Here is a 24,804-nt window from a genome sequence, read left to right as displayed (position 1 = left end):
TACGTTGCGTGTTGTGAAATGTTGCGGGGAGTTGATGAAGTCTTCTGGTTGTCACGCTGCACTACAAACCCGTCGACCCAAGTTCAATTTCCACTCGTGGCCACCAACGAAATGGTGACTTATCTGAACTGGTCTTGGGCCTCTTCGTGGTTGACTACCTTCATATGAGTACCTGGTGTGCCTAAACATCCCCAATTTTTTAAAAAATAAGTGGCGAGGTGTCTTGTTGGCCACCCCCACCGTGTGCTGTGCCGGCCTTCATATGTGCCCATTAACAAGCATTTGCCCTAAGGCTATATGAGGAATCGATCTTTATATTGGTGGAATCTGAGCTAATAAAGCTTTTTTTTCAGATGTCCAGTCGGGGGCGAATTGAAAAGTTACAACAACAATACAAAAACATGATAGTGCAAGGTATAGAAAGGGTAAGCACGTCGCTAAAATATTTCCTCAGGCAACGCCCACCTCTATTGGCTTTTTCACAAGCGACCCGGCCACAAAAGATGGCTCGGTAAGCTTGTCATGTGGGAATTCATAGCCATAGTGGGTCGGTGGTGTAAATATTGAAGTGTACAGACACTAACTGCACCAGAGGGTGCCCACACTGCTGGACTATGAAGAGCAAGGGAAATTATTGGACAAGGTGGGAGCCATTTCATCCCTTGCACCGTGGCCCATTTGAGGCCAACTGCCATACACCCATGGATATAAATGGGCACCCGCAGGCGTGCATTGAGACCCATAGGCTTGCTTGGAGCACAAAATACTTGTGCACATTGCCAACGACTCGTATGGGGATCCAGAAACTTGTACAGGAACTTGACTTCCTAACTTTCAGAGACGCGAGAAAAAAGCCTGTTCATATGTCCAACTGCCTGTTCGGATCAAGAGTCGTAAGTTCAACCGCTGCACAATAGATGGTGGTGGCATCTTCATCTGCAGAACGTGAAGAACCAGTGGCATCTACATTGAGATTAATGATACAACGTTTAAATCCATTGTGTTTCGTGTGCATGCCGTACAACGTGTTTGGAATCGACAAGAGTAAAGTTGGACTTTTGCACATGCTTACAGATGCCCACAGACTTGCGCCAATACTGACGTGTGTGTGTATATATCCACGAACGCCCATCGATTTGCTTAGACCCATAGACTTGCTTTTATGGTGACTCGTATGTTTGGACGGTCGCAAGGCTATCGATTGGGACGGGTGGTGCAACTGATCCAGGGCTGTTGGGGGGCAGGTCCCACACTACAAAGATAAGGGGGGGGTGAGGGGGGTACATTTCATTCCTTTCACAAGGGGCCCATGTGTTGGTGCACTTACAATTTGCACGGTTGGCTACGTACGGTGCGAAAGAAGTTCAACATACATACGTGCGGAAAGTAAGACGCAGAGCAATGCACGGTAAGGCAAGCCCCCCCCTCCAACCACCACTTTTATCCTTCTCAACGATGGTTTAATCGCCTCTTCTGATTCGGTGCATTCATTGCATCAAATGAATGGAAGGGCAAGCACTGCGTGGCTGCAGTTGTGATACGAGCCATCATTGAAAACATTGACAATACATCATCGTCACCACCACCACCAATCTCGGCAGGATGGAGCCTGGATCGTCTGTGGCTGAGTGACGGCCACGCCCATACAGGTGGTAGAGGCCTATATCCGAGCCACGTGCTGGCCAACGCAGGTACAGTTTCAACAACAAAATATACAAGTCTTTATTTGAAGCTTTCGTGACTGCAGGAATCCATACTCTTTGGTTCTTTCGGTAAAGTCACGTAGGTATAAAATAAATCACGACGTTTTGGGCGCAACACAAGCGTCCGTCATATTTTCCCACCTGATGATGGACGCTTGTGTTGCACCCGAAACGTCGTGATTTATTTTATACCTACGTGACTTTACCGAAAGAACCAAAGAGTATAAAAATATCCAAATGTTGTACTGTACTGTGCGCCTATGCTCTATGGCACTGGTTCTTAACCTTTACTTGAGCCTTGCACCCCTTTGGTTCCCAATCGTTAAAATGTTATAATGTTAATACAAAGTAGTTGCACCTACTTGCCCGTGCTTAATTTGTGTTTGAATGATTTACTTTTTTTTTTAAATCTTCCCACGTCTCGCATCCCAAGGAAGGGCATCTCGCACCCCCCAAGGGAGTGCGTGCACCCCCAGGTTAAGAACCAGCGCTCTGTGGGTTCCCCTTAATATTACGGCGCTTGGAGGTTGATTGTCGTCACTCAGAACGGCGTCAGTGTCAAGTTCTGAATTGCTCTCTCAAGACGTGTTGCCCTACTTATATACGTTGTTGTATAATGCTTCAGTATGAGTTAGTTTAGTTCGTGTTAGGTCCATTGAGCCAAGGATTAATTTTACAACGGCGACCCTGCCAAAGAGGCGAGGCGCGTTGAATGGGAAGGGTTTACAGGGCCTGCATGGCACGGCTGGTGCGACAGGAGCCAGCACGCTACATGGGCAGGGATGGTTTACTGGGGCTGCATTGAACAAAAAGCGACATTGTGACTACGAGTAGAGAATCCGTTGTGGCAATGCAATGGAAAGTGACAGACAGCTGTCATTGCCACGCTCTTCTCATAATCTGTTATCTTATTTAATAATACAATGCTAAGATAATACGTATTGTGAGGTTCGTTTTTCCATGATCTAGGATTTAAATAATAATATTCTGGGGAAAGAATTACATTAATAGGAGCACAAATTGAAACGTTAGGACAATTGTAAATTAACTGTGGCAAGTTGTCTGTGTTCGTTACTCCCGTTTCTTCCGTGTTCCTATCCAGTACATGTCGTCCGAACTTGTTCTTCCGCCAATTCAATTCAATGCAATGTTTATTTCTTACACGGATAATTCCGTGTAGTCAGTTAGGGGCCGTCCATAAATGACGTCACGCACCTAGGGGTGGGGTTAGACATTTGTGACGATGTGTGACGAGGGAGGGGGTTGAGAAATGTGACGTCATATTTGAGGGGGGGGGGGGTCTGACTTTTTGTGATGCCGTGTGACGAGGGGAGGGGGGTAAAAAAATCGTCCAAAATCGCGTGACGTCATTTATGGCCGGCCCCTTATCCAGCTAGTTCCGGTGGCAACGGCCGGCAGCCACTGACAACAGAGTTATTGTTGGAGTGGAGAAGAGCCCAGCCATCAGCCAGCCATGAAACTCGAGGCATAGATTATTTTGATTAAAACCAGAAGTATATGATGACTAATACATAGTAATAATAACATGTAACACGTCAAACTACAGACCACGCAGCGGAAATTCCGAACACATCACCAGATTTTTTCCAAACGTGCGAGTCGCCATTATGTTGTCGTGGGACATTTGATTTCACGTTTGACGTGCAACTCTTGTCACCAAAATTAAATGTGACATTCGACTCTGCGAGTAATTCTCGTTAGGTCGGTCTTGTCTGTACTCACTCGTCCGATACAGTGTCCAGCACGCGCAGTCGTCTTCTTGGTTCTTTCGGTAAAGTCACGTAGAATGGAAATAATAAAATAATAAAAATAAAACACCTGAGGACGGCTGCTTGCGTTGTGGCCGAAACGTCGTGAGAATTATTTTATTATGTTTTATTTTTATTATTTTATTATTTCCATTCTACGTGACTTTACCGAAAGAACCAATAATATGAATCCCTGCAGTCACGAAAGCTTTAAATCGAAATTTAATGCACAGTCGTGTTTCTCCATGAGCCTCGGAGCAACACGAAGGGAATCAATCTCAAATACGGGATTCTCCAGATTGTAAAAAAAAGTTCCAGGAAGTAAAACGCGCTCCAAACTTGTGCCCGGTGTCAGTAAAGTTGCACGGATCTGGCATGCACGCACAGACATATTACACAAACCCGGTTAAAAGACACAGCTCCAACTTTTTTGGGTAAAAACACAGGATTGATGATCTAGCACTCACCAATTCACCGAAGTCACTCGCTCATCGGCGGTCAGGCTGGATTGTGTGAGGAGCTCACAAATCCTTGAAAGATCTCGACACATTCCCACCAGTGAGCTCCTCCGGCGGGCAAGGCTGCGTTGTCTGGGTCATGTAGCCCGCATTCCCAACCACCGCATGCCCAAGCTGCTTTTGTTTGGCCGGATAGAGGGGGCATAACGGGCGCGACACGGGTTGGAAAAGAAATGGACTGCTACGGCACAGGAGGATGTGGAGCTGAGTGGACATGCCGAAAACTGGTACCAGCGCTGTCAAGATCGGCCTCTATGGAGGAGGCTCGTGAAGGACGCTGCTACTGGCCAGTTGGAGGAAATCGCCTTCCAACAACAACGGAGGGCAGAGGAGCGACGCTCACAACAACGAGCCGAGCGCCGGGCGATAAAATCCAGCAAGTTGGCACAAATAGGGAGCACAGCTGGCGCATCTGCCAGTCGTCTCAGTCAGTAAACCCGTGGCACCTGGGTCTGTCCAAGTGACCTCCTGTCAGCAGCGAGCATTCGACACTTCACGTGGCCTCGGAGTGCACCTGGCCTGGCACAAGCGCCGCGGTGACGTCACCGTCAATTAGCGGCGATTGGCGGCGGCTGCTGCTGCTGATTGCTGTTGGTGGTGGCCAAGGCTGGCAGCAGCGGGTTTTTTTCCCATCGGGTTTTTCACGGTTTTAAAAAAAAAAATCGATCATCTCAGACGGCCAAAAATCTGGTTTTATTGCCTGTTAATACCTATAATTATAGCCCCCACCAAAGAGAAGATAAACAACACGTTCCGCTACAAGATGATGGTCAAAGGTCGCAAGACGCCGATGGAGTATTATTGGCTGTCCGATGGCCGTGAGTGGCCCACATTCGCCGTGGAACTGTCCAGCATCGCCACGTCCAGCGCCGCATCCGAGAGGAACTTCTTCTCCATCACGGCCTTCGCTCACTCCGATCTGAGGAGGTGCAGCCCGAGCGTGGCGTCGGTGGAGAAGGCCGTCTTCATCGAGAGCAACATTCACGACTTCTTCCACGGCGCGATCGAGGTAATCGAAGAGGACAGCGAATCCGATGACTCTGCCGCCGATTGACGACAACTTGACTTGCCGGATTAAAACCGTGTTTTTTTTTCGACATCTTTTTTTAATAAATAAAACCAATAACCCAATAAAATTTGCCGAAAAAACTAAATAGTTTTTTTAATAAAACCAATAACCCAATACAATTTGCCAAAAAAAACTAAATATTTTTTTTTTAATAAAACCAATAACCCAATAAAATTTGCCGAAAAAACTCAATCTTTTTAAATAAATAAAACCAATAACCCAATACAATTTACCAAAAAACTAAATAGTTTTTTTCCCCCACCCTTGGTGGTGGCGAGCGAAGCGCTCGCGAATGCTCGGCTCGCGGTGACGACCCCTCGCGGGTCGTGACGTCACCTGCGTCTCGGAAGTAGTTGACGGCACAAAAAACCCGCGTGGCTGGAACAGCTGATCGGAGAGTGGAGAGACGGGGAGAGACGGGGGGACAGAGATACGGGGAGAGAGAGAGAGAGACGTGGAGAGAGGAGGGAGAGACGGAGAGACAGAGAGAGAGAGACGGGGAGACATAGAGATACGGGGAGAGAGGAGGGAGAGACGCAGGGAGGAGAGACAAGTGGAGAGACGGTCGATAGGGGAGAGCGGCAGGGATGTCGGGAGACACGGGGAGAGAAGAGGTGTGATCGACGCGGGGAGATCCAGGCAGAGACGTGGAGAGAGGAGAAGCCCTGGAAGAGACGGCAGGCACCCCAGCGCGTAACGTTGAACTTCTTTGGCGCCGTACGTAGGCAACCGTGCCGATCGGAGGTGCGAAATCGGTGATCGGTGTCCCCAGGGGGAGGTCACCACAAACTCGACGTCAAGCGAGCAATCGAGCGATCCACCTTTCACCCCCCCGTGGTGGTGGTGATCACGGTTGTGGTTTGTAATGGAAGTGGACATCCCAGGTCGCAGCTGCAGCAGCAGCGAGGGTCCATCGCTCATGGGGCTCAGCGACGAGGTGCTGCTGCACGTGCTCAGCTTCGTGCCCTGCCCCGACCTCCTGGGCAGCGTGAGGAAGGTCAACCAGAAGCTCCGGGCTCTCAGCGTGGACCGCAGCCTCCTCGCCGACATCAAGCTGAGCGGAGTCTACCAGGTTTGGGCGTGCAGGCTACTCGCGGGGGCCGTTGTGCACCACCACGGGCACCACCATCACTGGCACCACTGCCACCATCACCCTCACCGCCACCATCATCATCGCCACCACCATCATCGCCACTGCCACCACCTTTATCACCACCACCATCATCACCGCCGCCACCATCACCCGTCACCACCACCATCATCACTACCATCATCACTACCATCATCATCACCATCATCACCACCATCATCATCACCACCATCACCACCATCATCATCACCACCACCATCATCACCGCCACCACCGCCATTGCCACTGCCACCACCACCGCCTGGTGACATTTCACGGCCGTGCCCCGCTGGTCTTGACTTGTTGTAACCCACTTGAGTTATTAGTTTCAATACGAAACAGCTGTACCTCGTCTTCATTTTCCATGTGCATGAAAACATTTTTACTTCCATTATATACCGTATATAAAAAAAATATATCTTTATGGAATTCGAGGAATATATGGTGCAATAATGTAGGATTATTGTTAGGTTGCATGTGCTCTGGTGGTACTGCCACACGCCGATAAGTCCCGACTCACAAGCCCTGGCCCACCTTTCCCCGGTTGCGTCCATCGCTTCGTGAAATGTCCTCGGCTAAGCCAAAGGCGCAGCTCTGCAATTCCTTGCCCGCCCTACTGCCGGCTCCAGAGAGCCCCCGTCTGGAGGCGACGTGGCCGGCTCTGCCCTCGTTGGCCGTGCATCTTGGGAGAGGCGGGAGACGGAGGCGCGCGGGGAATTTGGGAAGCGTGGACATTTTTTGTCCCGACCGCCACGCCAGGAGATCGAACCAGCATGGACAATATAAAAATAAGAGAATGTGGGTTTTTTTGACAGATATATTGTGTTATCGTTTATGCAAATTGCTTCTCGCAATTGCTTACGAGCTATGTAGCTTTTTGTCAGAAGCGGCCTGGCAACAAATCATCGCTCAACAAAGTGGCTTATCACGTGGAAATGTATAGCAGTCAAACACTCTCTGAACGCGTGTTGATTCTAAGTGTGGAGGGAAAACAACTGAGAAATCCACGCAGCCAAGGGGGGAGAACATGCAAACTCGGGATGGAACCCACAAAACTTCTGTATAACACACAAAGTAAGTAACAATTTGCCACTTGCTGTCATCCAGCCAGGTGGCGAGCCGGTGCCAATAACTGCCAAGCTCTGCAGTCCCCTATTTATACATCGAGTGTTAACAAAGCTCCATTGATCTTGCTGGTTGTAATCTCCAGCGAAGCATCGTATAAAATATTGTCAACATATTTCCTTGCTTTTCCAACATTCCTCCTCCGGTTTTGTTTATGAACCAAACCAATGTGACATATTTTCCCATGACATAACAACATGATTTGATTGGATCTGTCACTGGATGGTGGAGCGTTAGGCTTGAAAATGTATAACCCAAAAGAAACCAATTCCGAATGACGGTTTTGAACGGGAAAGCCTACGTATAGAAAAACAAAACATTGATAGTGCTATGAGTATAAGAAACACATCACCACCACGTCCCTTCTCTCTGCTGTTCCCGTCGACCCCCTCCCACCCACCCACCCGGGACCAGGTGACCGATCAAGACGTCCGCGAGATCTTGGAGTGCGCGCGCCCGGGCGTGCAGAACCTCGACCTGGGCGGCTGCTACTGGCTGTCGGCGAATGTGCTGGACGCGGTGTGCCGCTGCCGCTCACTGGTGCGGCTGGACGTGACGGGCTGCGCTCTCACCGCGACGCGTCTGGACCGCATCCTCGGCGGTGCCCCGGCGCTTGCCTCGCTCGCCATCGACGTGCGCCCGGGCTTCGGCACTGCGCAGCTCGGAGCGGAGGCCCGCGCGGTGGGTAGCGGTCGTCGCCGTTGTTGTCGTGGTTGCCTCCGCCACCCCCCACACCCCCCCACCCCCCCACTTCCCCCCACCCCCCCACCCCACCCCCCCCCCCCACTTTGGTGGCCATAAGTGGACGGGCCCCGTCCAGCACCGCCACGTTTTTTTCCGCACCGGTGTGGTGCCGAGGTTGCGCCGATCCGCCGTTGTGTTGTTTAGCGTTTAGGTTTGTTTGGGGCGTCGCTGTGGCGAGACGTTTTCTGCAGGAGGTCGTGGGTTCGATCCCGACCCTGACGCCGGCTGTATATTTGGAGTTTGCATGTCTCTTTCTCTCTCCATGGTCGCGTGGATTTTATTCCGGGTCCTCCGGTTTTTCCCTCCACATTTAGTAACATGCTTTTAGAGTATTTCGCTGCTATAACGTTCGTTATTTGTGATGTCCAGGTCACTTCTGAAAAAGAGCTATATAGCTCAGTGGGCCTTACCTGGTAAAATAAAAAATGTTCATAGTTTTTATAGTCATTAGCGCTGCGCAAATTCCGGTTTTATTTTCCATCGTTGTTTTTGTCGTCGTTCTGAATAATCGGCTGGCCCAGAACCGGCCAGGTGCTTCCGGCGGTAGAGCGAGTGGCTCACAATAGGAAAAGGTCGCGAGTTGACTGAGCCCAGTGTCTCTTCCTCCATGGTCGATAAAATAGGTACTACTTTGTCGGGGGGATAGGCTCACCCCCGTCATAGTCAAGTGGAAATTCCACCAGCGGCTAAGGGCTGTAAACAAGAAGCTAACACCTCCTTGCCGCCGATTCCAGCAGGAAATCACTTTTGAGCTTTGCACTTCACTGTTAGATCAGCGCGCCGCACGAAACCTCACGCACGCTCTCACACCTCTCTCGCACATCTTCCCCCTCGCGATCTCACCACCGCCGCCGGCAGGCGTTGGCGCGCATCACCGAGCTGCGCCAGACCCTGCTGACGCCGTCGTACGGCGTGGTGCCGTGCTGCGTCGCCGTGCGCACCCTGCTACTGCGCCTCGAGATCCCCGACTGCGACGAGGTCGGGGGGGCGCTGCCCCCCGCGCAGCTCATGGTGGGCCAGAGCAACATACCGTGCTACCGGCACCTGCGCGTGTTCGCCGTGCGGCTGGCGCCCGGCTTCAGCAACCAGGACGTGGCGCGCATCTACCTCTCGTCGCTGCCGTCGCGCCCGCCCAGCGGCATCGAGGTAGTGGCACGGCGAGCGAACTCACGCTCTCCCCCACCACCACCCCACCACCCCCCACCACCCACCACCCACCACCACCCACACCCCACAACCCATCCACCACCACCCACCACCACTCACCCCCCACCACCCACCACCACCCACCACCCACCACCACCCCACCACCCACCACCACCCACCCCCCACCACCCACCACCACCCCACCACCCACCCACCCCCCACCACCCCGCCACCCACCCACCCACCCCCCACCACCACGCCACCACCCCACCACCCCACCACCCCACCGCCTCTCAGCCCTCTGGCCCCATTCCCGCCCTCACCAGTAAATTGGAAGGTGTCAGCCCCTGTTCTGCAGCTGCCATCCCTCCGTAGCCAGCCGTTGTTCACTCGGTCACTCTTCCACTGCTACCCTCTTCCGCCCCCCCCCTCCCCCCCTCCACCACATCATCTGTGATTGGGAGGTGACTCCTTCACTGTTCCGTTCGTGCTCTCTCTCTCGGTGGGTTATGAATTGCAGGCAGAGCAGAGTGCCGTATCGCCACGCGTCTTCACGAGACGGCGATAGCCCAATTGGATCCCCCGGCCACGACCCCCCTCATTCCATGGGAACCTCATTTGCCAGTAAAAATATGATAATTGGTTTTTTACCCTTTTATCTGGCAACAAAACTGACACCTTTTTACAAGGAGTCATGTTTGCATAGACCACAATACCTGCAGTCATAAAGCAAACAAAAAACATAACTCTGATAATGTGCACTGTCCTTGAAGTTGATTGGTCCACACCCGAGACAGCTTTCCTTAGAGCCTAGTCTCACATGGGTTGGACCAGATGACTAGGCTCTAAGGAAAGCTGTCTGTGCATTATGACTGCAGGTATTGTGGTCTATGCAAACATGACTCCTTGTAAAAAGGTGTCAGTTTTGTTGCCAGATAGAAGGGTAAAAAAACAATGACCCCCCTCATTGTTATAGAATGACCCGCGGAAGAAGATATCGCAGAGCTACGTCTGAGATCTATTCCAATTGACACAGTAGGGGGCAGCAATTTCGTTCGTCACGTGACCTATACGTTAATTCTCGGAGGTGTAATTCAGAAGTAGATGGATCTTGGCTAATGACGATGACGACGATGCTGACGATGGACGATATGCAACCCCTCTCTCTGGACAGACGTTCGTGCTGTCGGTGCCCTGCGGCTTCCCGGAGCTCACTCCGTGGATGTCGGGCTTCCTGTCGGCGGTGGCCGAGAGCGACGACCTCGCGTCGTTGCAGCTGCCGCGCTCCTGGCTCGCCGAGGGCTCGGCGCTGCGCTCCGTCCGCCTGCGCCGGCCCCGCCACCTCATCCTCCCGCGCTGCTCGCTGCGCAGCCTCGACCTGGCGCACATGCTCGCCCTGCCGGCGCCAGGCCCCGCCCGCGGTGACGGCGATGACGGAGCTCGCGCCGCCGATCGTGACGACGAGGGCCACGGCGACGACGATGACGACGGCGACGGCAATGCCGCCAGCCCGGCCCGCTCGTTGGTGACGCTCAACCTGAGTGGTTTTGCGTTCGGCCGTTTCGGGGTCCAGCGCCCGGAGCAGGCCTCCGTGGCCTTCCTGGACGCGCTGACGCGCGTGTGCCGCCGGAGCCTGCGCAGCCTCAACCTGGCCGGCGCCCACGTCCACCTGCCGCTGTCGCCGCCGGCGCCCGGGCAGCTGTGCCGGGCGCTGTCCCGCCTGCGCCGCCTGCGCTCGCTCGCGTTGCCGCTGTGCGCCGTGTCGTCGAGCTCCCCGGCGGGGCATGCGCCCGCTGGTGGGCGGGCGCCGGCGGCGTACGTGCGCCGGCGCGGCCCGAGTCTGCGATCCGGTGGAGACGCCGCGGGATCGGCGGAACAACGGGCGGAACCGCCGAGGGCGGCGCCGGAGATGCCGGCGCGCGGATTTGACAAGAAGATGCGGGTCATGAGGACTGCGCCGCTGACGGCGGCGGAGGCACCGGCGGTTGCGTTACTCGGCGTCGGCGGTGACCCCGCCGACGCCGGCCCGTTTGCCGGATTGGTGTCGCGGCTGCCGCAGCTGCGCGAGTTGGAGCTGGTGTCGTCGAACTTCGTGTCGGCTTTGCCGCGGTTCGAAATGGCCAACCAGCAAGTGCGGCACTGCGGGCACGGCACGGCGTTCGGGGATGCAGAGATGGCGCTCATCGGGCAGCTACCGAACCTCCGCCGGCTCACGGTGGCGCAGGTACCCGGGGGGGGCGAGGGGTGGCGCCCGGCTGGCGGGGCAGCCGGTTCCTGGCTGACGTGTGAGCGAGTGAGCAAATGATGGGATTGGTCGGTCGGTGTGCGAATGAATGGGTGGGTGGGCGAGTAGGTCAGTCATCAGGTGAGTGAGTGAAGAAGCGAATTAGTAAATAGGGGAGCAAGCAAGCGAGTGCCAGTTGGGTTCGCTCACCCAATTTCCAACTAAGATCCCAACGGATCGCTCGAACGACAACGGGAACCACCTTCGGCTTGCCTGTGCCCCCACCGACCTTGCCCCGGCAGGCACCCGAGGTGGTGACGGGCACCGGGCTGGTGGCACTCGCTCGGGGCTGCCGGCACCTGCAGGAGCTGTCCCTGGCGAACATCGGCAAACCTGCGCACGCCACGTACCTGCCAGCGCTGTGCCAGGCGCTGGCGCTGTGCCAGAGGCTGCACAGCTTTCGGTGAGTTCCCCCCCAAGCGTACGATCGGCTACGATGACGATCACGACGATCACGACGATGACGACGATGATATTGCCCCTGCAAACAGCGCCGCCAGGGTGCACAACAGGGGATATTTGCTCCGGACCCCACAATGGACCTGGGGGATGAGGGGATGAGCGAGCCCGCGCGCCATTCTCCCCCAGGCCGCAAGAAACCTCTGGGCAGCTCTGCCTGCAACTTAAACCCCCACACATGCACAGTCTTAAATCCTTATCGCAGGGCCTCTGCGAGACTCTGTGGGCCTCTGTGAGAGTCTGCGGGACTCTGTACGAGTCTATAGGCCTTTGTATGAGTCTATAAGCCTCTGTGGGTGTATGCACCTCTGAGTCTATTGGCCTATAAGTGAGTCTGTTGGCCTTTGCGAGTCTGTTGGACTACGCGGGTCAATGGGTCTCTGTGCGAGTCTGTTGGCGTCGGTGCGAGTCTTTTCGGGCCAGTGACGCGATAAAGGCCACCGCCGCTGCGATCCATTAAAATCCTCGACCTGAACGTTTCTGTCGTCGGGGATCGGCACGTCACGGCACTGAAAAAAATGGCCCTGGCTCGGTTCGGCACGGGTGCCCAAGCGGAAAAGCGGCCGTAGGGCGGTAATGGGCCACCGGGCGTGGCGTCTTATGGCGTCCGTCTGCAGGCGTGAGCCTTTCGGGAGACGGCCGTTTATAACAAATTACCTTGACGATCGTGCGACTGCAACGCAAACGGTGATGCCGAGGACCGCCATCCACCCATACGCCTTCCGACGCATCCAATAGAGACAAAGATCCCTCGTACAGCATTGACAGACTGTTGGGGCAAGTGCTGTTCGCGAGAACTCCCATGAAGGCCAGGAACAGTGCACGAGGGGATGGGTGGTAAGGACCACGCCCGGCCGCCTTTGTCTCCCCAGTGGCGATGTTTACACACTGCACCAGGTACTCATTTCAGGCCGTGTGGACCTCGGGCAGGCCCAGGACTGGTTCAGATAATCGTCACTCGTGGTGGCCATGAGTAGAAATCGCACCTGGATCGCCGGGTTCGTAGCGCACCTCCACCCCCACACACCCACCTAGCCCCACACACACCCACCCACACCCACCCACCCTTGTCTCCGACGCAGGCTGGAGCAGCCGTACGTGAGTGCGGGCGCCACGTTTTTCCGGGCGCTCCTGCGCTGCCCCGAGCTGCAACGGCTGTGCGTGGTGTCGCGCGGGGGCGGACTGCCCGAGCCCGACGTCGCCCTCCACTTCGTCGCCGCCTCGCCCCACCTCGTCGTGTGCCACTTCTTCATGGGCGACACGCGCGTCACCTGCAAGGAGCTGCAGAAGGCCATCATGAGGAGGTGAGAGTGAGGAGGAGGCAGGGGCTGCCGGTGGTAGTGGTGGTGGCGGTGATGATGACGATAATGTGATGACAAGATAACTATAGCGACGATGATTGACTGCAATAATAATGAATGAATGGGTGGGTGAGTGGCTGGGTTGGTGAGTGGGTTGGTGGGTTTGTGAGTGAGTCATTCAGTGGGTGGGAGGGTGATTGAGTGGGTCGGTGAGTGATTGAGTGGGTGGGTAAGTGGGTGATGACGACAGATAATGATGATGAGGGTAATGTTGATTGTCGTAATAACGATGGCAGAGATGATAACGATTTTGTTTTCGATGTACCGCCCTCCTATATGCCAGGGGGGCATCATCTCGGAGTGCATTACATCTCACATATCAACACATTTCAAAGGTCGCACCCCCAGTTGCAGCTGTCCCTGTGTGGCACAAGGTGACTCGGCACCTGGCCGGCAAGCGGGCTTCGTCTGCCGTTAGGGGGGGCGGTGATCGCTGCTGTGTGCGTGATCCCAATGGACGATGGGAATGCTTTGGAGTTGGTGAATTAGAATTTGGGAAAGCCGCAACAACCATAAATGCTATACGTGGCTGCACGAGTCTTGTGGGCCGAGAATTCACGAATTGTTTCTCTCAAGGCCACACAAACACTGCTGTAGATTTACTGACAATACAACGGTAAAAAGAAACGTGGCCTTGGTCATAACATCCTCCACTAGAAAAACTGCCATTACCACCACCACCCACCCCACCATCACCACCACCCGCCCCACCATCACCACTACCACCACAATCTGCATCACCACGACCCCCATCACCATCAACCACCCCCATCTTCATCACTACCACCCCCATCTCCACCAAGACGACACTTGCTACCACCACTACCACGATCTTCACCACCACCAGCCACCCCCATCTCCGCTACCACCACCACGACCACCACCACCCTGTTTACCACTACCAGCACTGTCTCCACTACCACCATTACTCTCCCATCCACCACCGACACCACAATGCTGTGTCAACAACAGCGTCATGTGGCTGGCGAGAGATAAGCCAGCGCCCCAAGCTCAGTCTGGGACAGGATGCAGATACTGCCCGCCCCCAACTCCGCTCCCCCGCCCTGCTACAGCACTCCCTTCCCCCATCTCTGCAACCCCCCCCTCCCTGACTCTTACACTCAAGCCCCCACCCCGCTCCCTACCCCCACTTCCCCATCTCCCCCCACCTCCCGGTACCCCATTTTTCCTGCAAAGACCCCTGATACCGCCACGTACCACGATCGTCCCCCACCAACTGCCACCACCATCCCTTGCTCCTCGTCACCTGCATCTCCCGTCCACCCACCCCTGCACCTAGGCCTCGGCAAGGTAAGGTAAAAGTTAAACGGTAAAAAAAACAAGAGAAACTTTACCCTACCTTTTACCTTACCACAATACAATCGCGCTACCCTTACCTTTTACCCTTTAGCAGGTAAGGTAAAAGTAAAAAAAGAACGAGCCTACCTTTACCTTACCTTTTACCCTTATCCCATACAAATTTCGCAATTACAGGGTAATTACTGGGGTAAAAAACATGGCAATTTTTTTTTACGATAAATGTCAGTTAGTTAGAGCGCTTTATTCATTTTTGATTTAAATCTTTCGTGACTGCAGGGATTCATCTTCTTGGTTCTTTCTGTAAAGTCACGTAGAATGGAAATAATAAAATAATAAAAATAAAACATAATAAAATAATTCTCACGACGTTTCGGCCACAATGCAAGCAGCCGTCCTCAGGTGAAGACCAGGTCTGTCGCGGAGACAGCGTCTGAATGAAACAGCACCATGCTTGGAGCGTATATTTAATCTGGGTTTGAAGGGGGGGGGGGAAGGGCGCCTTGACAAAATAATTTGCATATCAAGAGGAATTTAGCATATTTATTGGAAATGCAGGTATGTGATTAGTACTACTTATGCCCGTGCATTATGCAGGATTAGCAGCATCAAAGGGAGGGGATATGGGAAATGCAGGTATGTGATTAGTACTACTTATGCCCGTGCATTATGCAGGATTAGCAGCATCAAAAGGAGGGGATAGGGGTAGCATTAATAAAGGGAAGGAGTGTTAATAGTATGTAGCTGCAGTAACTAAAACCACCACGTAAACAACTAAAGTATAAACTACATAGTATCATCAGTATATTAAATATACTCTACAATAACATGAGTTACTAACAGTAAGTAATACATTACAATTCTACGTCGTAAAAAAGATAATATGCTTCCATCTAAACTTTATTCTCTTACATCACACGAGTCTACACCGTACTATATACTGCCATAAACAAACCCAACATTCAATTATATACTGTATTGCTATAAACCACCCTGTACCTTATACATTGTAATATTACACTATGTATTATTCTACCCACCCTAATGTATATCACACTGCTGTATATGGCACAGTGTATAATAACAAATAGTATAAATCATATGCTTAATATAATGTACAAAGTAATATATAGTATCATAATTGTATAGTGAAGGATGTAGAGTGGAGTTTGTCTGGTGCCAGGATGTAGAGTGGAGTTTGTCTGGTTCCAGGATGTTGAGTGGAGTTTGTCTGGTGCCAGGATGTAGAGTGGAGTTTGTCTGGTGCCAGGATGTTGAGTGGAGTTTGTCTGGTTCCAGGATGTAGAGTGGAGTTTGTCTGGTGCCAGGATGTACAGTGGAGTTTGTCTGGTGCCAGGATGTAGAGTGGAGTTTGTCTGGTGACAGGATGTAGAGTGGAGTTTGTCTGGTGCCAGGATGTAGAGTGGAGTTTGTCTGGCGCCAGGATGTAGAGTGGAGTTTGTCTGGTTCCAGGATGTAGTGTGGAGTTTGTCTGGTTCCAGGATGTTGAGTGGAGTTTGTCTGGTGCCAGGATGTAGAGTGGAGTTTGTCTGGTGCCAGGATGTTGAGTGGAGTTTGTCTGGTTCCAGGATGTAGAGTGGAGTTTGTCTGGTGCCAGGATGTAGAGTGGAGTTTGTCTGGTGCCAGGATGTAGAGTTGAGTTTGTCTGGTGACAGGATGTAGAGTGGAGTTTGTCTGGTGCCAGGATGTAGAGTGGAGTTTGTCTGGCGCCAGGATGTAGAGTGGAGTTTGTCTGGTGCCAGGATGTAGAGTGGAGTTTGTCTGGTGCCAGGATGTAAAGTGGAGTTTGTCTGGTGCCAGGATGTAGAGTGGAGTTTGTCTGGTGCCAGGATGTAGAGTGGAGTTTGTCTGGTGCCAGGATGTAGAGTGGAGTTTGTCTGGTGCCAGGATGTAGAGTGGAGTTTGTCTGGTGCCAGGATGTAGAGTGGAGTTTGTCTGGTGCCAGGATTTAGTGTGGAGTTTGTCTGGTGCCAGGATGTAGAGTGGAGTTTGTCTGGTGCCAGGATTTAGTGTGGAGTTTGTCTGGTGCCAGGATGTAGAGTGGAGTATGTCTGGTGCCAGGATGTAGAGTGGAGTTTGTCTGGTGCCAGGATGTAGAGTGGAGTTTGTCTGGTGCCAGGATGTAAAGTGGAGTTTGTCTGGTGCCAGGATGTAGAGTGGAGTTTGTCTGGTGCCAGGATGTAGAGTGGAGTTTGTCTGGTGCCAGGATGTAGAGTGGAGTTTGTCTGGTGCCAGGATGTAGAGTGGAGTTTGTCTGGTGCCAGGATGTAGAGTGGAGTTTGTCTGGTGCCAGGATTTAGTGTGGAGTTTGTCTGGTGCCAGGATGTAGAGTGGAGTTTGTCTGGTGCCAGGATTTAGTGTGGAGTTTGTCTGGTGCCAGGATGTAGAGTGGAGTATGTCTGGTGCCAGGATGTAGAGTGGAGTTTGTCTGGTGCCAGGATGTAGAGTGGAGTTTGTCTGGTGCCAGGATGTAGAGTGGAGTTTGTATGGTGCCAGGATGTAGAGTGGAGTATGTCTGGTGCCAGGATGTAGAGTGGAGTTTGTCTGGTGCCAGGATGTAGAGTGGAGTTTGTCTAGTGCCAGGATGTAGAGTGGAGTTTGTCTGGTGCCAGGATGTAGAGTGGAGTTTTTCTGGTGCCAGGATGTTGAGTGGAGTTTGTCTGGTGCCAGGATGTAGTGTGGAGTTTGTCTGGTGCCAGGATGTAGAGTGGAGTTTTTCTGGTGCCAGGATGTAGAGTGGAGGTTGTCTGGTGCCAGGATGTTGAGTGGAGTTTGTGTGGTTTATAGCAATACAGTATATAATTTAATGTTGGGTTTGTCTATGGCAGTATATAGTACGGTGTAGACTCGTGTGATGTAAGAGAATAAAGTTTAGATGGAAGCATATTATATTTTTTACGACGTAGAATTGTAATGTATTACTTACTGTTAGTAACTCAGCTTATTGTAGAGTATATTTAGTATAATGATGATACTATGTAGTTTATACTTTAGTTGTTTACGTGGTGGTTTTAGTTACTGCAGCTACATACTATTAACACTCCTTCCCTTTATTAATGCTACCCCTATCCCCTCCTTTTGATGCTGCTAATCCTGCATAATGCACGGGCATAAGTAGTACTAATCGCATACCTGCATTTCCCAGATTAAATATACGCTCCAAGCATGGTGCTGTTTCATTCAGACGCTGTCTCCCCGACAGACCTGGTCTTCACCTGAGGACGGCTGCTTGCGTTGTGGCCGAAACATCGTGAGAATTATTTTATTATGTTTTATTGTTATTATTTTATTATTTTCATTCTACGTGACTTTACCGAAAGAACCAAGAAGACGCTTTATTCATATAGAATACTCTCAAATCGGGCGTTTAGGCTGTCGACGACACCATCCTCCATAACCTCCTCGTCCCAGTTGTCTTGGTCGATGGCGATCTCATCAACAACCTGATCAAGTTCGTCATTGCCATCATCCTTGGACAGACGACAGGCAATAAGATCCTGCGCCGCTCCAGCCCAGTTAGACGGAACCTTCAGGCAGCCGGCCGTGATCCATGAGCGCAAGCACATGGACTTTATGAAGAGCGTCGTTGACAGCGACTGGCGAACGCATGTGAACTCCCGCCCGGCTCCGCTATTCGCACGTTCACAGGGAGTTGACGTCGCCGGCGCTCCCAAGTAGTCGCAGGCCATCTTGTAGTGGGCGGGGAGCAGCTCTTTGCGGAGAAACCACCACTGCATTACGTCAATGAAGGCGCTGGCGGTCGTGACGCCCATGCTCAGCAACCGATTGACTTCATCGCCATCGTCTATGGAGTTGCCGACGTTGCTGAACAGGGTGCTGAACAGCCACCGCTCCTCCATATGGGCAGCAACTGCCGTCGGCGAGATCATGAGCACGTCCGAGTAGCGATGCTGCAGGACAGAGCGGATTGTGGCCTTCAGTGTAGCCAGCTCGTCTTGGTCTGTCGTTTTCGGCAGCTGTGGATTCAAGTAGGATGCCACAATGGCGGGTTCCTGAACCCGTAGGTGGCGGTACCGCACCAGTTCAGCCTTCATCCCCGTCGCAGTCAAGGGCTCATCGATCGCTCTTAAGGGCGGCTTCACCGTGATCGCAATGACGGACGATGTGCTCCATCGTCACCGGCACGAGATCCAATGTCGAATTGTGGTCCGCCGACAACGAGGCCGTGACCTGGCGCGGCATTCGCAGGAATGCTGTCACGCCCTCGATGTTTGCCCACTGCAGTTCAGATAAAGCACCGACACCGATCACATCCTGGAAGCGCGCCATGACAATGTCCAATGGGACACGCTTCTTGATGGCGTCGTCGCCCATGTCAAACGTCGAATGCCACCTGGTCGGTGAGTCCTGGTGCGTCGGCTCCTTGCTGGCGAGCTTGGCGATCTCAGCCTCGCGGCGGTACGACTGCCGGACGACCTTGCTGCACCTGATATTGACGAGCGCCTTGCGCAGTACGGCATTTGTTGACTTGATCAGTTTTAGAACTTGGACGACACCGATCTGGACGGAATGATCCGCACATCGAATATGGTGGCAAGCCCGCAACTGCTCATATCCGGCGTCCACGTTGACCAGAGCGAACAACGTCTTGACAGCACTGTTCGCATCGGAGCCATTGTCGCTGGTGACAGCGAGCAGCTTGGTCGAGATATTGTGCCCGAGGCTTTGGAGGTGCTCAAGCAGAGCGGCCCCAATGCGCTTGCCGACACCCCTTCTGGACTGCACATCGAGGATTGTCAGCAGCATGGATTTTGACGCACCAGATTTGCTGTCGATCCAGTGCACCGTGACCATCCAAAATCCCTTCAGGTTGCGGTTCGCCCACCCGTCGATGGTGAGCGAGATGGCGACGTCCAGGTTGGAGAAGAACGCCCCGACGATGGGCAGCATGATGGCGTGATGCTCGACAATCTTGCGAATGATGGTGCGGGTCGATGGGCCCTCGTATCCCTGCGTCAATGTGTTGACCAAGGTCTTGAACTTGTCGCTGCTGGCGGCTCGCAAAGAGATTGCACCTTGGATAACAAAATCCACCACTGCGTTCTCAAACTTTACCAGGAGGCGATCCGGGATTGCTGGCCGGCTCAGCGTTTGCTGCATTAGGCGGCTCGCCGACGCCGACGTCCCGACCTCGCTGCCTGGGGGGCGAGCACGTTGTGTTTCTTGAGGTGGGCTTTCCACCCCGACGCGTTCGTGTGGGTGGAAAACCACTTGCGGCAGTGCACGCACTGCCGCTTCCCTTGCTGTGCATGCGGATCACCCTCCATCCAATCGTGTGTGTGCTCCCACGGGAACGCATACCGCTGCCTCTTTCGATTGCTGTTCGCAGCAACCCCAAAAAAGCCGTTGCTGGCATCCTCGTCCTCTAGTACCTCGACCTCAAGAACGTGGACCGTCTCCATGTGCTCCGCCATCACTTTAAAATGGAGGCCACGGACTGCGTCACTGTGCCAAGGAACTTTTAGCGGTAAACAAGGTACTGTATTTATCGGGTAATTATTCGCCCTACCCTTGCCCTACCGGGTAATTCTTCTGAGCTACCTTTACCCTACCCCTTGGCATGTCGAAACCTTTACCCTTTACCCTTTTACCCGGTAATAAAGGTAATTTGCCTTACCTTGCCGAGGCCTACCTGCACCCATCCCTCACCCACCCCATGCCCCCCCCCCCCACGCCGCCCCAAGCTTTCCCATGATTCCTTGCGTGCTATTGTGCTCCTGGATTGTCTTTCCGCTCATGATTTTATTCTTCTTAAACGAGGACAGATGTCTGCCTCGTGACCGATCGCCGGTGCCCGTTTTTGTCGCCGCTTTGTCTGTCTTTTGTTTAATTCCTTACGTCGCTTTAAGATCGATGTTGATGATAGATACATACATACGCTTGATACTGCTGGTTGTTGTGAACCGTAAACACGACACCGCCATCTGTCTTGCAGAGCGCGTGAGACATCGCGCTGCGGTTGTCCAGCGGAGACACCGGAGGGTGGGCAGGCCCATCTGTGTGTCGGCAATTTTCCAGGTTCGATCGGCGAACCCACAAATGACCGCGGCGTATATTCTCCGGATGATAAGACGCTCCGGAAAGTAAGACGCGCCACGAACTTGTGCCTGGTGTCAATGAAGTTATACGACAAAGATTACACCCGCCCCCCCTCCATAGCCTTCAACAGACTGTTTGGGGCAAGTTCTTTTAGCGAGCACCTATGAAGGGCAGCACCACGCCCCAGTGCTAATGTTGACAAACCAAACTAGGTGCTCATTTTTAAGGCTGAGTCGACCTAGGGGAGCCCCCGGGACCGGGTTGAGATAATCGAACTCCCAAATACACTCGTAGCAGATGATAATTATACTCACTTGATACTGTACTCTGGAGAACACAGTGAACCCACGTACTGTATTTAGTTTGCCCCTTGGTTTATTTCAATTACACTAAGAAACACGCGGAACAGAACATGCACAAGTTACAGACGTCGTATTGACTGTGAAGATGAACCTTGTTTGGGAGTTTTTCAAATCTCTCCGTGTTCCAGCAGCCCTTGCCTCCGAAGCTGTGGAAGTGCAAGCCCACAGCTAAAACAGCCCTTTGTCAATCCACTGCTGGATGAAAGGCGTCTGTGTCCTGGGAGTTAACTGACCATACTTCACCATGCTGGTGCAATGCGCTAACCACTGCGCCACCGTTCCCCCTCCCCCTTATTTTACACAAATAGAATAAAGTACTTTATTTAAAACAAGATCCTGTGCTTAACCTTGGCCTCAAGGCTGTACAGACAGTGCCATAGATTTACCGCACATGGTTAAACACTGCAAAGTAAAATATGACCTTGTCATTAACAACTTCCAGCACAGCAATCACCCCCCCCCCCACAGCAACCTCCAGCACCACCACCACAGCAACAACCCCACGGCAACCTCCAGCACCACAACAACAACCACCCCCACAGCAACCCCCACCACCGGCCTTACAACAACAACCACCACCCCCACTGCAACCTCCAGCACCACCACCACAACGACCACCCCCACAGCAACAACTACCACCACCCCCACAGCAACCTCCACCCCCACGGCAACCTTCACCACAACCAAGACTGCCACCACCAACCCTGTTCGTCTGTTCCCCCTCCTTCCTTGAATGACAAACACACTTCTCTGCGGAAGAGACAATTCCTGCGCCTCTTCAGCAGCAGCTGGACCTGCTGATAGCTGAAGAAGCAGCGGTGGTGGTGGGGGCGGCAGGCGGTGGGTGTGTGGGGGGGGATGCGGGAGATCGCTCTGATGTCGGCTGGCAAGGGGGGGGGGCGGGCTGCTAGAGTCTAGGAAGGAAGATGAGGGCCTCTGGGACTGGGATTAAACAATCAAATGTTGATTAAACGCACGTCGCGACAGACGGTTCTTCGCTCAACCTCGCGCCCCCCTCCCCCGCCCGGGGCTCCCTCTGTCCTCCATCTGCAAGCCCCCCCCCCCGGCTCACCCGCCCCCCCCCGTTCCACGCTCTCGGTGGAAGAGCCTTGACTGGCGAGGCCACGTGGCAGTGCTGGTGGTGGCGCGCTCGTCGCTTATTGCGTGAAGTTCCCCGCTCAAAACGAGCGGCCGCCCTGGTTAATACGGCCTGCGCATCTCCGCCGTAAAACGTACGTGCCGTCTGCTTTGCGCTGGACTTGAGAGACACCCGCGGTGTTATTTCAACAAGGGCAGGCCGTGTGTGATGTGTTAACGTGTGTGTGTTGTTTTGCAGCTGGGTTTGGTCTGGTTAGATGCTCGGTGTGTGTGTGAACGTGTGTGTATGTGGGGAGCGGCAGTGTAGCGCTTAGCGCGCTGCACTCCAAACCCGCCGAGCCGAGTTCGATTCCCCCTCGCAGCCAACACCAGTGACAATTATCTGAACCGGTCCTGGGCCTCCCTTAGGTCGACTCGGCCTCAAATGAGTACCGGGTGCAATGTGTAAACATCGCTACGAGGGAGACAAAGGTGGCCGGGCGCGGTGTTGGCCACCCAACTCTCCCGTGTGCCGTGCCGGCCTTCATAAGCGCTACTCGCTAACGGCGCTTGCTCCTCCAGTCTGTTAAGGCGATACGGGTGATCTTTGTCTTTGTTGCAGCGTGTGCCCGTCGCGCCCAGCTCTCAGCGTCGCCGTCTTCCCGCTCATGCACGACCTCCTGGGCGAGGTGATCCGCTCGCTGCCGCTCTCGCACCTCGACGACTTCACCCTCTTCCGCTCGCACGTCGCTCAGGAGCCGCCCGGACTGTGGCACTGACGAGAGCTGAAGGGGGGTGGGTGGCGGAGGGGTGCGGGGCAATGGGTGGCAGTGGGTGGGTATGGGTGTTGCAGCTACATATTTGGGAATATTCAGGAGCCGGCATCAGCACTGAGGCAACGTGCTCATTTCTCGTGTTGTACAGCCCTGCAGAGCCAGTGGTGGACATCGCACGATCCTAAGGCGAGTCTTTCAGTTGGACGACCGCCGTTGATTTCGCCGCAAAGTGGTACTGATTTTATCGACCCCGGAGGGAGGGATGCTGGGCTGAGTCAACGCCCACAACCAGGATGTGAACTCGCGGCCTTCCCATGGCGAGAGCCGCTCGCTCGACCGCTGAGCCACCTGGCCGGATTCAGGAGCCAGTGCCGGAGAATACAGGAGACGCTTTCATCCGATGAGATTTATCTGTGTGACCGAGGAACTAATGTTCGGGAATATTGCTTCACCTGATTATTATTTGTACCCCAGTATTATTTTTGCGTGTCACAAAGTAGCCTGCAACATGCGTTTGTGAGTAGGTCTGTCTCCATGTGTTTTCAGAAACGCGCTATGTTTCAAGACTAACTTACGCAACTTACGGGAAGTTGCTTGACCTTGCTTTTTTTTGTTTGTACTGTTTAATGTCTTCATATGAATTTCATACGTCGGCTTTTACCACCGACATTAATGATTGGTAATTCGTTGATTTTGAGTTAGATTGTCGTGGAGGTATAACGTAGATTTTTTGTTCTTAACTAATACTCTTCACCGCCCAACGAGAGAGCCAATTAAATCGAGCGGTCACCTCGTGGGCAATGGATTGAAAACTACATTCTTTAAAACTGCTTATTGCGTTTAGTTGATCGTCCTTCCCCCGCACCTCCGATTAGCGCGGTTGGCTACGTACGGTGCAAAAGAAGTTTAACACATCCGTACAAAAGGTGCCGCAGTGGTTCGTTTCGTCAGCAAAACTGGCGGAGGATTGAAAAGCGAGCAATAAACATCTGGAACGTTTCGCAGGACGTTTCGCAGGAGATTCCGACCGGCATCATCGGGTGATACCAAAAGCTCAGGGGTTGATAGTTTTTGTTTTCGCGAGATCTGAGCTCTTCTGAAACACCTGGTGATGCTGGTTGTGTAGTCTCCAGCGAGAAGTCCTACATGACTGTCAAAATATCTCGCATATCTCGGATCATAACTTCGTCCTAACAAATGTAGAACTTTCCCCTAAATCTGTAACCACCTTACCCCTAATAATAACCCCAAGACCTTAACCCTCACTTAACATGGGGGGGGGGGGTACAAATAAGTAGTGGTGGAAGCAATATTAATTTCCTTGTAATTATTCGTTCCTGGGGATATATGTCCGTGGGGATTACATGTCATATTCTAATCGTTTAATATTATTTGTTGTGTATCGTTGCTCTTGGGTAGAACAAGAAGTTTGTTTACAGAGGGGGAGAAATGGAGTGAGCGACGTGCCTCATCTAGAAGGATTCAGGACCCCCCCCCCACCCCGTCCCCACCTGCGATTTAATAACGAGTCACGATTCAGGGTTATTATTCGATTCAAGAATTTATTTGAAAAAAAAAGACACCTGCCGACTGCAGCATGTGTGCTGCCTTCGTTAGCCTAAATATAACATTCGCGTATGCATTATTGCTTTGCATGCAATTTCCATGTAAATGTGCACGTCATTTGCATGTAGTTTGCACGGATGACCCGAGACTAGAAAGGAGCAACCAACTGGCACACGAACAAAACACGAAACTCGAAATAGCAATTCGGGCGAGACTGTAAATACGAGACAAAGTACCCATTTGTAGATCGTGATAATTCGTCGAATCGTTGTAGGTTCACGAGAACGTGACTGCCGAGCCGAGATGTGATTCGGCCAA

General features: G+C 52.9%; 1 protein-coding gene across 1 annotated transcript; it reads left to right on the top strand.

The window, feature by feature from the left end:
• The first annotated feature begins 5,457 nt into the window (after positions 1 to 5,457).
• On the top strand, positions 5,458 to 22,944 carry FBXL18 (F-box and leucine rich repeat protein 18). Its single transcript, XM_078861573.1, has 7 exons — positions 5,458 to 6,131; positions 7,728 to 7,994; positions 8,916 to 9,203; positions 10,378 to 11,427; positions 11,730 to 11,890; positions 13,029 to 13,250; positions 22,767 to 22,944. Exons 1-7 carry the CDS (start codon positions 5,925 to 5,927, stop codon positions 22,921 to 22,923), a joined length of 2,352 nt encoding a protein of 783 aa, XP_078717699.1. The 5' UTR covers positions 5,458 to 5,924; the 3' UTR covers positions 22,924 to 22,944.
• The last annotated feature ends 1,860 nt before the right edge of the window (positions 22,945 to 24,804 follow it).

The sequence above is a fragment of the Lampetra fluviatilis genome, chromosome 1, assembly GCF_964198595.1.
Source record: "Lampetra fluviatilis chromosome 1, kcLamFluv1.1, whole genome shotgun sequence".
Classification (NCBI taxonomy): Eukaryota; Metazoa; Chordata; class Hyperoartia; order Petromyzontiformes; family Petromyzontidae; genus Lampetra; species Lampetra fluviatilis.
The sequence above is the reverse complement of the archived record's forward strand: the minus strand, read 5'-3'. Positions and strand labels throughout refer to the sequence as shown.

Coding starts and splice junctions, on each gene's coding strand:
- FBXL18 (XM_078861573.1), top strand. CDS start 5,925: ATGGAAGTGGACATCCCAGGTCGCAGCTGCAGCAGCAGCGAGGGTCCA. Junction 9,204..10,377: donor GCCCGCCCAGCGGCATCGAG/GTAGTGGCACGG, acceptor CTCTCTGGACAG/ACGTTCGTGCTGTCGGTGCC. Junction 11,428..11,729: donor GCCGGCTCACGGTGGCGCAG/GTACCCGGGGGG, acceptor TTGCCCCGGCAG/GCACCCGAGGTGGTGACGGG.